The 11,910-nt window shown below is 32.5% G+C and overlaps 3 protein-coding genes across 3 annotated transcripts; 1 reads left to right on the top strand and 2 right to left on the bottom strand.

Moving 5' to 3' along the window:
• Nucleotides 1-1,353: 1,353 nt before the first annotated feature.
• Nucleotides 1,354-1,896, bottom strand: LOC130933617 (oxygen-dependent coproporphyrinogen-III oxidase, chloroplastic-like). The gene is made up of 2 exons (XM_057863240.1): nucleotides 1,576-1,896; nucleotides 1,354-1,506 (listed from the first exon to the last, which is right to left on the bottom strand). Exons 1-2 carry the CDS (start codon nucleotides 1,894-1,896, stop codon nucleotides 1,354-1,356), a joined length of 474 nt encoding a protein of 157 aa, XP_057719223.1.
• A 1,031-nt stretch (nucleotides 1,897-2,927) lies between these two features.
• Nucleotides 2,928-4,094, top strand: LOC130933616 (serine/threonine-protein phosphatase 7 long form homolog). The gene is made up of 3 exons (XM_057863238.1): nucleotides 2,928-3,421; nucleotides 3,628-3,790; nucleotides 4,029-4,094. Exons 1-3 carry the CDS (start codon nucleotides 2,928-2,930, stop codon nucleotides 4,092-4,094), a joined length of 723 nt encoding a protein of 240 aa, XP_057719221.1.
• Nucleotides 4,095-6,976: 2,882 nt separating this feature from the next.
• On the bottom strand, nucleotides 6,977-8,086 carry LOC130936451 (uncharacterized). The gene has a single exon (XM_057866518.1). The coding sequence runs from the start codon at nucleotides 8,049-8,051 to the stop codon at nucleotides 7,191-7,193; it is 861 nt and encodes a 286-aa protein (XP_057722501.1). The 5' UTR covers nucleotides 8,052-8,086; the 3' UTR covers nucleotides 6,977-7,190.
• Between the last annotated feature and the right edge of the window lie 3,824 nt (nucleotides 8,087-11,910).

The following is an 11,910-nucleotide window of genomic DNA, read 5'->3' as shown; positions in this document are numbered from 1 at the left end:
GGAAAAGGATGATCTGGCTCCCCTTCTGCTTACTTGGCTTAATGGCATTCCACGTGGCACGTTAGTGGGATGGAGCTTTTGAAAAAGGGACACATAAGTCCCTGTCACTCAAAATGACATCGTTTTGTGTGCTGCCCTTTATATACACTCTCATCCCTTTTCTTGTGTACAATGCCTATTACACCCACAGAGCTTTTACAAAATTATATTAAACCCTAAGGAAGACCAAAGATCAAATGCAGGAATACTCTGTTTCTCCCTCCAAAAAAACCACCATCCAGACTGAGAAGGTTCCGGTGTGCATTCGCTGTCGAAGAGGGAGAACCATGTACTCTGTTTCTCGTCTTCTTTATAGAGATTTCCATTGTCATCAGTGATTCTTTCAATTTTATTCCTTCTTTGTTGAGATGCCTGCTGATGAAAAAATTGAGTGTTCTTGTTCCCCACTTTCAACAAGTTCGCACGAGATCTTTGAGTCCATTTAATCTCTTCTTGATAGAAGAGTTCGTCTAAGTCTGCCTGTGCCCTTTTCAAATTCAGAATTGTTTCTTCAATTTGTGAGTGAGATGTAAGTTGTCATATGAGTTCTTGTTTTCCTTTATTTGTTTCAGAAGCTCCCCAAATTTCTCTTTTCTCCATTCTTGCAATGCTTTGCTGCACTTTCCTAGTTTCTCTTCAATCTGATCATAGTTCACAGCCCAGCTTCTTTTGATAATCTATTTGCATTTAGAGTCTCTAAGCCACATTTTTCGAATCTGAAAATATATGGCCTCTTCCTTTTTAAGCTCTCCCCATGAACATCGATTAGAATTGGACAATGATTTGATCTGTATCTTTGAAAATGCTTTACCACTCCTTCTAGAAATGCTTCCTTCCAATTTATTATTGCCACTGCTCTATCTAGTCTTTCTTAAATATTTGCTTTCCCAACCTGATTGTTAGACCAAGTGTAAGTATATCCTATAAAGCCTAAATCTAGTAATTGATTCACATGAAGAGATTCCCATTTACCTGAGTATAAGTCATTGGCAGCCCTCTAAGTTGCTCTTGTTTCAACAACAATAAGCTCACTCTTTTTTCTTTTAACCTACTAAAGAAGGTTGTTTTAGATGTCTTATTTACGAAAAGAAACTAGCTATAAGAATCAGATTCAGGTAAACCCATCCAAAAGAAACTAGCTATAAGAATCAGATTCAGGTAAACCCATCCAACACTTCAAATCTATCTATAAAAAAAACATAAGAAGCAATACATGAATGTGAAGTGCCATTTTAAAACAGCAGAACTATGGTTCATTAGTATTTTACTTGACTTGTTTTCTCCCTAAAATTCTAAATCTAAATCACAAAAATCTCATGAACTAATATTTTTGCATTGAACATAAGTAAGATTTTGAGCTATATGACAGACAACAGTAATAATAATGGTATGAGAAACAGCTCCGAAATAAGGATGGAAAATCATAATCTGCAAGGTTGGGGCAAATGGGTTCTTCGGATGCAAAACCTGAAAAAGGTTGATGTCATTTCCCATTCCATCTGAAATCGAAAAGAATTGAATAGGGAAAACACTTACGGAGCTGATTCCAGCGGCGAAGAACGGGATAGGACCAGGCTTCTGGTCAGGAGAAGCGGCAGCTTTTGCAGCGCGGTAAGCTTCTGGCGGCATGATGCCGTAAACAACGGAGACATTAACTCCAGACTTCTTCCAAATGGCCCCGTCCTGGAGAACCCTGCTGATGCCACCACCGCCGCTGGGCCTGGACCAAACATCCTCCTTGAAGTTGGCCCCGCCGTCAGCGGCCTCAAGGGCGGTGCAGACGGGGTCTTGAGCTTCTCTAATCATCTTCTCGAAGCGGGCCCTTACAGAAGAGGAGAAGGAAGAAGAATGGGCCATTTAGGGCCAAATGGGAAACGACATAGTTTTAGGGTTGAGGGACTTATTTGTCCAATTTTTGAAATTATCTTGTTGACTTATCAGTCCACGTGTGTATCTATGACGCCAAGTCATCAGAACGGGAGCCACGTCAGACTTTTTCGTTGAGTCTGACGTAGGCATTTAGACGGAGGGGCTCATTCGTCTAATTTTTGTGAAGGTCAAGGGATTTAAAAGTATTTTCCAATGGTTAGGGACGAAAATGTCCGCGGATTAAAAGGTCAGGAACTTATTTATCATTTTCTCTTAGTTATATTATAATTGTTCTTGTTAGGTCAATTTAGGAAACATATATCTCAGTGACATTATTATTATTATTATTATTATTATTATTATTATTGATTGATTGATTGATTGAAATTTAAGAAATTATAATTAAATAATAGTTAGAAGTATATATATATATAGTTAGAGAAAATTTAATTCAATGGTCATGTTTGAGTTAGACTAGTACGATAGATTAGTGAAAGAAACATGTTTAGAATTTTTTGTAATATTTTTAATAAAAAATACATGTTTAAAAAATACATTTTTAGATTAATGTTGCTGATTAAAAACAATAATTAAGTTTTGTAAAATATAATAATATAATGTATTTAGTTTTTTTATAATAATTAATTGTTTACTGTTACGTTCTTAATTGACTTAGTATGCTGTTGTATTTAGTAGTAATTATTTGTTGATAATATTGGTTGTTCTAGTTTTTCTTATTATATTTTAGTAGTAAATTAGTAATTATTGGTAGTTTGATTAATAATTTTTTTTTGTAGAGTTCACGGATGTTGACGTGTAATCACCCTGTCCCTCTGGATTGGTATGATGATAGGGTGGAGGAACATTTATGATTTACCGGTTTTTATCATGCGTCTCAGATTGGAATAGTATAATGTCAAAAAGCACTCGTTAATGCTTTAGTCGAAAGGTGGCATCCAGACACACATACCTTTCACCTTCCAATTGGTGAATGTGCTGTGACACTCGAAGATGTGGCTATGATCCTTGGTCTTTCGACGGACGGTCTTCCAGTCACAGGGATGACTGTCAGCAGTTTTGAAGCCTTAGAGGCGGAGTGTTTGCACCAATTTGGGGTTGCACCGAGAAAATCAAAATGTAGAGGAAGCGGTATAAAGCTGACGTGGCTACAGGATCTAAAAGAACGGTTACAGTTGATTGATGAAGAAAGTATACAGAGGTACGTGAAGTGTCACATTATGTTGTTGATCGGTACGATATTGTTAGGAGACAAGTCTGGGGCATCTGTGCACTGGAAGTTTCTTCCTTTACTTCGTGATTTTGGCAGTATCGTACAGTTTAGTTGGGGATCGGCTTGCCTCGCACATCTGTACAGGGCGTTATGCAGGACATCTCGTTTTGAATGTAAAGAGATCGACGGTTCACTAACACTGCTGCTCGTTTGGGCCTGGATTCGCCTGCCATTTCTAGCGCCGGTTCTTAGGGAACCCCGTAGTTTTCTGCTTGTAAACAGGTAACATTATCTTACATTTACTTTGTATCTTCATATTTAGAATCCAGTTCTATTAATGAATTAAGCGATATTAGGTGGCGTAACTGGGAGCGTGAAGACTGACGCTTTAGGTATATGAAACTTGCTCACTTTAGGAAGGCTTTGGATGATCTTCAGGAAGACCAGGTATATTTTCATTAAAGAATTATTTGGTTTGGGGGTTGCAGTGTTATCGTTATCATTTACTCCGTATCTTCATATTTAGAATCCAGTTCTGTTAATGAATTAAGCGATATTAGGTGGCGTAACTGGGAGCGTGGAGACCGACGCTTTAGGCATATGAAACTTGCTCACTTTAGGAAGACTTTGGATGATCTTCAGGAAGGTCAGGTATATTTTCATTAAAGAATTATTTGGTTTGGGGGTTGCAGTGTTATCGTTATTTTGATTGTAATCAGCAGTGTGTTTTATTTTTCACAGTTTGTGTGGGTTGCTTATTTCGTACGACGCTTCCCAACCTCTAAATATCTTTTCTACTAACTTTTGTTTAGCCAACAATGCTTTCCGATAACTGACGGTGTAATTGAACTTCGATTGCACTTCTGCAATAACTGATTTTACCTTTAAGGAGGGGTCAGCCTCAACCAACGGCTTTATTGCTTCTGCAATTGTGTTAGAATCCAGTTTCGAATGATCCTGAGAAATGGTAGCTCTGGTACAGGTGTGACTACCATTATACCTCCTAATAACCCAACAGTACTTTTTGCTGATCATGCTAACCCTGATAAGCCAATCACACCCCTCCCCATACTGTGTACACTTGGCATAAAATGTCAACGGCTCCTACTCATACACCTGATAGTCTACACTTCTTCGAATTGCATACTCTTTCATTGCCCTAATAATAGCTTCCCTTGAACTGAATTTCATCCCCACAGCAAATTCACCATTTGCAATAAAAGGAACTTCTGCCACGACAACAGCCAAACAAAAATTTAATAACCGTTATTAAAGGCAAATCATCACTCAATACATCTATGGTGATATTATTAAACTCTAGATCAGGTTATTATCTCAATCTTAACAAAAAAAGAAAACATAAATATATAAATAAATATTGATTAATAAACAGTAATTAATATTTAACTACCTCAATAACTAACCAAAAATTTTTATTATTCTACACTTAACTACATAAATACATAAACAAATGCTAATTGACTATATATTCACATGTCACATAACTATTTGCTCCATCAATAACTAACAAAAAATATTATTTTCCTACACTTAACTATATCAACACATAAACAAATACTAATTAAATATACTTTCACATGTCACTTAACTATTTGCTCCATCAATCAATATAAATTATTACACAATTCTATTCCATCTTATAAAAATAGGCAATTACGTATCGGCGCTCATATAATCTGGAAACTCCGGAGCATGCATGGCTTTCAAATCCAACACTCGCATGAAAGATGGCTCCTCGAACGGCACTTCATTTGTCAGTGCATTTGCCACGTCTGTCACATTTGGAGCCATAGTGCCGTCACCTTGATCTTCATCTCCATTTGGATCCACAACTTCATAATTGCTTTTGAACTCTTCCTCACTGTCACTATTGTAATCTTCCCGTACAATATTTTGGTTGGCCTCAAATTGTTCGAATTCAATGTACAGCTCGATACACGACATTTGGGCACGACTTTCAATATACATTGAAAACATCTCTTGCATACTCGTTTCGTCGGTTATATATTTGGTTTGAAATTGAACGAATCCACCAAATACTGGGATAGGATATCTGTATAAAATACATGATATCTTCCTTGACATCGCAAAATCTATCTTCTCATATATCACACCTTTGAGCTCTTCAAATGAGATTGTGAAGGGAATAACAACATCCAATGGATTTTCACAAATAAATTTTACTCCTTCAGATGTTTGTAACAAAATCTTATCAAAATAATACACTTTTAAAAGAACTCTATCATCCATTTTCCTCAACAACCTAAACAAAAACAGAACCCTCATTATCATTTTTTTTTACCTTATAACAGAGAAAAGAGAAGCAGCAGAAGTAGAAGGACGCAAAAGAAGAACACAATGAGGAAGAAGACACTATCTGCCTTGTTTATGAGTTACACATTTTTATATACATATATCTCTATAAATCGGACCCTACGAGTTGTTCCATCTCAGTTCAAATTTTCTTTATAATAATCAAATCGGACCCTTTGAATTGATTTTCCTATTACTAAAAAAAATAAAAAAATAGAATACGAATGGTCCAATTTGCTGCGTCCAAAATTTAATTTTTTTCTCCTTGCAAATCGGACCATCCGATTTGCAACTTATACTTTACTTAACAAACAATTTGCATAGTCTGAATTGTAGCCAACAAAGATAAAAAAAAATTGTCCCACATTGTGGTGTAGCACCACCTTTCTCCATAACGAAGCACTGCACACTTAAAGATTTCATAACCAAAATAATCAGCCACTATACACCTGTGAATAAAAAAGATTGATTACATTTTAAAAATAAAAAATATTATTTACACACAAAAATTAATTACTAAAAACAGTTATTATATATTTGTATATAAATATCAATATAATGTAACTTGTTCTAAATATATACTTTATATTTCATGTATATTTTATACTAATTATTGATTTTAATATATATATTTAACATAATTATTAAATATTTATACTAATATAAATTGATTTTTTAAAATAACTTCTAATTATAGATACTACAACATCACAAATTTACTCACACTATACACTTACACATAAAACTTAAAAGAGTTTTCATCTATTATTTGGCCTTGGTCAAGTTTCAAATATGGATTCAGCATATTATGAGATGAGCCATCCCATCATAATTTGTCATTTCAACTAAAATCTTAGCCACATTATACTAATAAAATATTAGTTATTTTTATTTTGGACGATCATTAGACTAAGCTGCAGCTTGGCTAGCGTTAATTTCAATCACTTCTTCCAACAATGGGCCATGAACTATTCTCCATTCTCAATACAAGCCCATAGGTATCAAATTCACTAGAATAGGGAGTGGAGAAGTCCACAAAAAATTAAAAAAAGAACACAAGATGGAGTCATGGAGGAACCAAATCATCTCAATTTTTTTTATTATTTAATATTTTCTTCCACATATCTTTTAAGGTTAACTTAAAAAAGTATAGTGAAAATATGTATTTAATAACATTATTTTTTTTATACCAAAAATAGAAAACTCGAACCTACAAGTTCTTAAATGAATATGAAAAAATTATGTCATTTGAATTATAATTTATTGACTGTTTAATAAAATTACTTGAAAAAAAGAAATTAAAATCTATTATTAAGTAAATGAATGGACTTAATGTATAAAAAAAATTTTACTCAAGATTTTTGTGTGTCAGATCCTAATTAAAGAATCTATTGTAATCCTTGGGAAGAAATATCACTTCAAAATATTTACTATTAATTTCGTCCAAGACTTAGTATTTTGAAAATCTGATCATTGAGTTGCATATGTCAAAGATGCAATCATCATAATGCTTTATACTTATACAAAGTGGTGTTGTTAATATACAAATATCCAATACAAATCTATTGTAACTCAGCAAAAAGGTATAACAATAATTTTTTTGTTTTTAATTTATTTTGGGTGCCCATAAGAATATTACTTTCATGTCCCTAATACAACAAATTTGGGCATGAAAAGAAAAAAGGAAAAAATAGAGAATATTGCTTAAGTTTTACTTTTACACCTTGGCGTCATTGTCCTCACTAGTTTCCACCATGGAAATCCTTGTTCTTCTTCTTCTAGAGAAGGAAATCATGAAGATCCACATAAGAGCCTTGAGAATCTTAATGATCCCAATTATGACAGTGACATAATACAAACACCATCCAACAAAATCACCCATTCCCACATCCATAAACTGTTCCTTCTTTACCTCACCCATCACCACCAATGTCTCTACATCCTCCCTCATCTTCCACCACCACAAGCTTCCTAGGCTCGCCGCCATCACCACCCTCTCAACCAATCTCTCCTTCCTTGCTTCCACCCCGAACACCGTGTCATCCACCACCGGCCTCACCACCATCTTGGACCAAACATGTGTTGTCTCGTGCATCCCCAAGAGGAACACCACCCTCCTCAAGAGGCTCCTCTCAACGCCAGAACCCGAGTCGCCGTCATCATCGTAAAAACCAGCTTGAATGCTTCCCTCAATGCCTAACCCAACACAAACTTGGAACGCGCAAAGAAGAATCCACGCAGTGTAGAGACGAGGCTTAAAAGAAGAAGAAGAATATGGGAAAAGGGTGATGTTACCACCGGTGAAGCCATGGAACAAGGATGCAACAGTAAGAATGGAGACAAGAATGCAGAGAAGAGAAGGACCAATACGAAGTGCAAGGGAGAGAAGATAAGGTGGTGAATAATGGTGGTAATAGAAAGTGAGGGTTTGAAGGTAGTATTGAAGAGTAGCGAGCCTTGATAGAAGGAGGAAGGAGAGGGGTAAAAGGAGTGTGAGAAGTGTGAGGGTGATGAGGTAGAACACTTCCCTTGCAGCTGAAGCTAATGATGAAGAATTCATCAATGGATCTTCTTTCATCTTTGTGGCTTTTTTCTGGAAGCAACTAGTAATGAAGGTTTGAGATCACAACATAAAATTGAAGCACATACATAGAGATAATAGAGGTATAGGAACTTAACAACTTCCAAGTGGTTGCCACGTCCATCGTTCATTTGCTTCACAATTTTATATTGCTTATCCTATTAGAAAATTATTCAAAATTATTTTATTTAATTTCATATTATCTAATTATTTTAGAAAATTAATAAATAATAATTTGATCAAATATATTAAATTTATCTAATAATTTTTATGAATAGAATTTCATTTGAATAGTCAGATATTTGATAAGATAGTTAAAAAAATGTATGTAGGATATTGGTATTATTCAATTGAGTTGCATCAACTTCAATATTCTTCCTTTAATCATTTGCGCGTTGGTTTGGTACAGACTACAGAGGCTGGAAATGGAATTGGTGCTAACTTGGAATTTGGATTGAAGTGGTGCTGCCATATATGGTTGGCTGAAATGCAAATTTAATTAGGTTAAGCCATTTGGACTTTTGAGATTTCAGATTTGGAGGACGCCGATACGTGCTTCCCCACCAAGCTAAGGTTCACTCCAATTTTATAATGTATGTATATCTTTGACTAACACTCTCTACTACCACTAGGTTTTTATTATTTGTTTTTCTTAAGGAAAATTAAACGATCACTTTTGCTTGCATTCTCTCACTTTAGAATAACACTTTGTTTGCACATCATAGTAGATAAATAAGCATTTTCGAAGTTAGCACACACTCAATTTTTAGTAATTAATTGAGAATAGCTTATAGGAGTGGGAATGGAAAGAAAATTCCAGTAACGTAACGTTACATGGATGGCATACCATACAACTGATACTCATGACTGACTCAAGTGTTAAGTCTTAACTACCGATGCTGCGGATTATTTTAGAAGGGTGGGTGCTGGGTGGTAAAGGTAAACAATAACTAATAACTATAGAAAGTAAAAACAAATTTGAAAAGTTTTTTTTACTTGTTCACGGTATTTTTTAACTGACAGAATAAGGACTAATCTATCGTGGATCAAAACTCCATTTAAGAATTTATCGCTAACTAATGAGTTAGTGCAAGGCGATATTCGAACAAATTTGAAAAGTTTTTTTTTCGGTAAATTTGAAAAGTTTTTATTGGGGTGTATTATTTTCTTTCTCTTCTTGCTTTTTTTTCAAAAAAAAGAAAAAAAAATCATACGGATTGCCAATATATATCTGGGTCCAGCCTTAGTTGTTTTTGGTCGTGAGCCCAGCCTGTATTTAGATTGACCGTAGACATGGTTTTTTTGTTTTGGAGATGATAGTAGTAGGTTGGCCCAAATTAATATTTTTTCAGTTTTTCTTTTGGTATCCTCAACAATCTTCATTGTCTAACAAAAGATAAAAATAAAATAAATAAACCTACGCCACTATTTTGTTGGTAATTACCTCCGTTTAAAAAATTTTAAAAGTTATTTTTTTGAGTTTTTGACTTATAAAAAATAATAATATTAATGGTTGATATAATTTTTAAAATAAAATTTAAGTACTTATAAAAAAATTAAAAAAATAATTTATTTCATAATAAATTTTTTTATTATAACTTTTTAAAATAAATATTTTATAACTAAAAATTTAAATATAAAATAATTTATTTATAAATTACTTTTCATATAAATATTTATTATTTAAATTATTTTTAAAAAAAATTAATTAAACTGTTTATCTAAATTAGACTTAAACAATTTCATAGTTTTTAACGGCAAAGCCTATATAAGTCGTTTCATGTGAGTTCCTTCAAATAAAATAAATAAACAAACTATATTTTCCTCTAAAGATAAGTATACTGAGTTTTTTATTCGGTAGACACCTATGTATGAGTTTATTCATTGATAATGTAAAGACTAAAAAAAAAAAAAATTACCATATCCCAAAAATAAGATTTGACTTTTTGAGACTCAAGAGTCCAATAATTTAGAACCTTCTTCCAACGCCTTTATCTCCCATTTGGCTCTTTGTTGTTGAATGAAGATGGTGATAGCATTAATGAACAATGCCTATACTTTATATACATTGCCCCAAAGGGTTATAACTTCGTCCACTATTCTCCTGTTCAAAATCAGGCACACACACATTATCCAATCCAGCACTGGAATTCATGTCACGTGACTCAATAATCTTATCTAGGGTTACAAAATAAGTGACAGCCTTTTTATAAAAATGTCAGCAAGCTCCGATTCGTTTTAGTGGACAGGGAGTAACATCCATGTCTCGGCACAGTCATAACTGAAGAATAATTATTTCACATAAAACAAATACTAACAAGTAAAAATAAGGCTAGATCCTTGGGATGATTGTGATCTATTTTATTTTATGTTAAATATAATTTATATTTTTTTAAATGGTGTCCACCAAATAAAAATTGGCCAACTTGCTGTGATGACATAGTCCCCTCCACCAAATCCGGTAGTAACCCAATTGCTAAGCAATATGGAAAAGTTAAGTAATATATTTTTGAGAGCAATGCTAATGCGGCTTTTTAATTTGGAAAAATATAGATAAACAATGAAAATATTAAACAATGTGAACAATAGATATATCGGATGTTCAATTTACTAGGTGTATGAATGGTTATTCTAATATTAAGATTTAGATAAGTAATTTGGAGTGTGGTGTGTTTTACTTGAATTGGGTCAATTTTAAGGCCCATTATTCATATTATTCAAAAAAATTATTGGTTATTTAGCATAACCTTTTTAATTTTGATATTAGATTTATAGTAGTATTTTTTAATAATGTATAAAATTTGGTGTGTGTTTTTTTTCTAAGAAGATCACAAATCTGACCTATAATTTATGAATATTAACTTTTTAAAAATTTTTAAAATACAAAACCGACCATCTCAACTTACACAAATCTGACCCTCTGATTTGTGAATATTAATTTTTATTTTTTAAAACATAAATCAAATCCTCGTATTTTTGATTATCTCTCTACTAAATTAAAATACACTACTTTTTCGTAACTGAGAATAATACAATAATAATTTTCATATAAAAAATTAGCCTATTAATACTACTTGATCAATAAATATTATTATTTTTAGTTAACACGTGATTAAAAATAATTTGTACTTATATTTATAAAAATTTTACATATAAACAATATATAATTTGTATCTATTTTTATCAGAATTTGCACATATAAATAAATACAATTTGTATCTATATTTTTCAGAATTTACACACGTGAATTAATAATTTTTTGTTAAAGACAATTTAGTATTTATACTAATCACATAATAATAAAAAATATTAAAAATTACTGAATTTTAAAAAATTTCTCATTCTTTTATTATCAAATCATTTTAATTAAAAATTTTATTTTTTTAATCAATATCAATTATTTTTTATTTTAAATTTTAAATTTTAATCTTAAGCAAAATATTCTAAAATATAAAAATAAAACATATTTTTAAAAATAAAAAATAAACTAATATTAACTAAATAAAAATTAATTTTTTATACTTATTCTATGTTAAATGAATTAAATATCTGGTACATAATTTCCCACCATTATTCATGGATCGCGTTGTGCATTGGAAGTTGCCAATGTATCTTTCCTCACAAATTGGATTTTCATTGAGGCGGCTAACTTTGGTTTTCACATGGGACATGCAGCCACGTGGCATTGAGGGACTCGCAGAGCCACTACTTAAAATATCTGTTTTATTTAATGAGGTTAATATATATCATATCATATAATCATAATAATAATAATGTATTATAAGTAAGGTGGGGTTGATGAGAGCTGGTGGTAGTGATATATATGTGCGTAGTTGATCATATGGCTTTATATTAA

This window comes from Arachis stenosperma, chromosome 6, assembly GCF_014773155.1.
Source record: "Arachis stenosperma cultivar V10309 chromosome 6, arast.V10309.gnm1.PFL2, whole genome shotgun sequence".
NCBI classification, from domain to species: Eukaryota; Viridiplantae; Streptophyta; class Magnoliopsida; order Fabales; family Fabaceae; genus Arachis; species Arachis stenosperma.
This window is presented reverse-complemented; position numbering and strand designations above follow the sequence as displayed.

Bases quoted from the DNA above. Each gene is read 5' to 3' on its own strand.
- LOC130933616 (XM_057863238.1), top strand. From the start codon at position 2,928: ATGATCCTTGGTCTTTCGACGGACGGTCTTCCAGTCACAGGGATGACT. The intron at 3,422-3,627 runs GTAACATTATCT...TGGGGGTTGCAG, and splicing joins AGTTTTCTGCTTGTAAACAG to TGTTATCGTTATCATTTACT. The intron at 3,791-4,028 runs GTATATTTTCAT...TTTACCTTTAAG, and splicing joins ATGATCTTCAGGAAGGTCAG to GAGGGGTCAGCCTCAACCAA.
- LOC130933617 (XM_057863240.1), bottom strand. From the start codon at position 1,896: ATGGCCCATTCTTCTTCCTTCTCCTCTTCTGTAAGGGCCCGCTTCGAG. The intron at 1,507-1,575 runs GTAAGTGTTTTC...AACCTTTTTCAG, and splicing joins TCGCCGCTGGAATCAGCTCC to GTTTTGCATCCGAAGAACCC.
- LOC130936451 (XM_057866518.1), bottom strand. From the start codon at position 8,051: ATGAAAGAAGATCCATTGATGAATTCTTCATCATTAGCTTCAGCTGCA.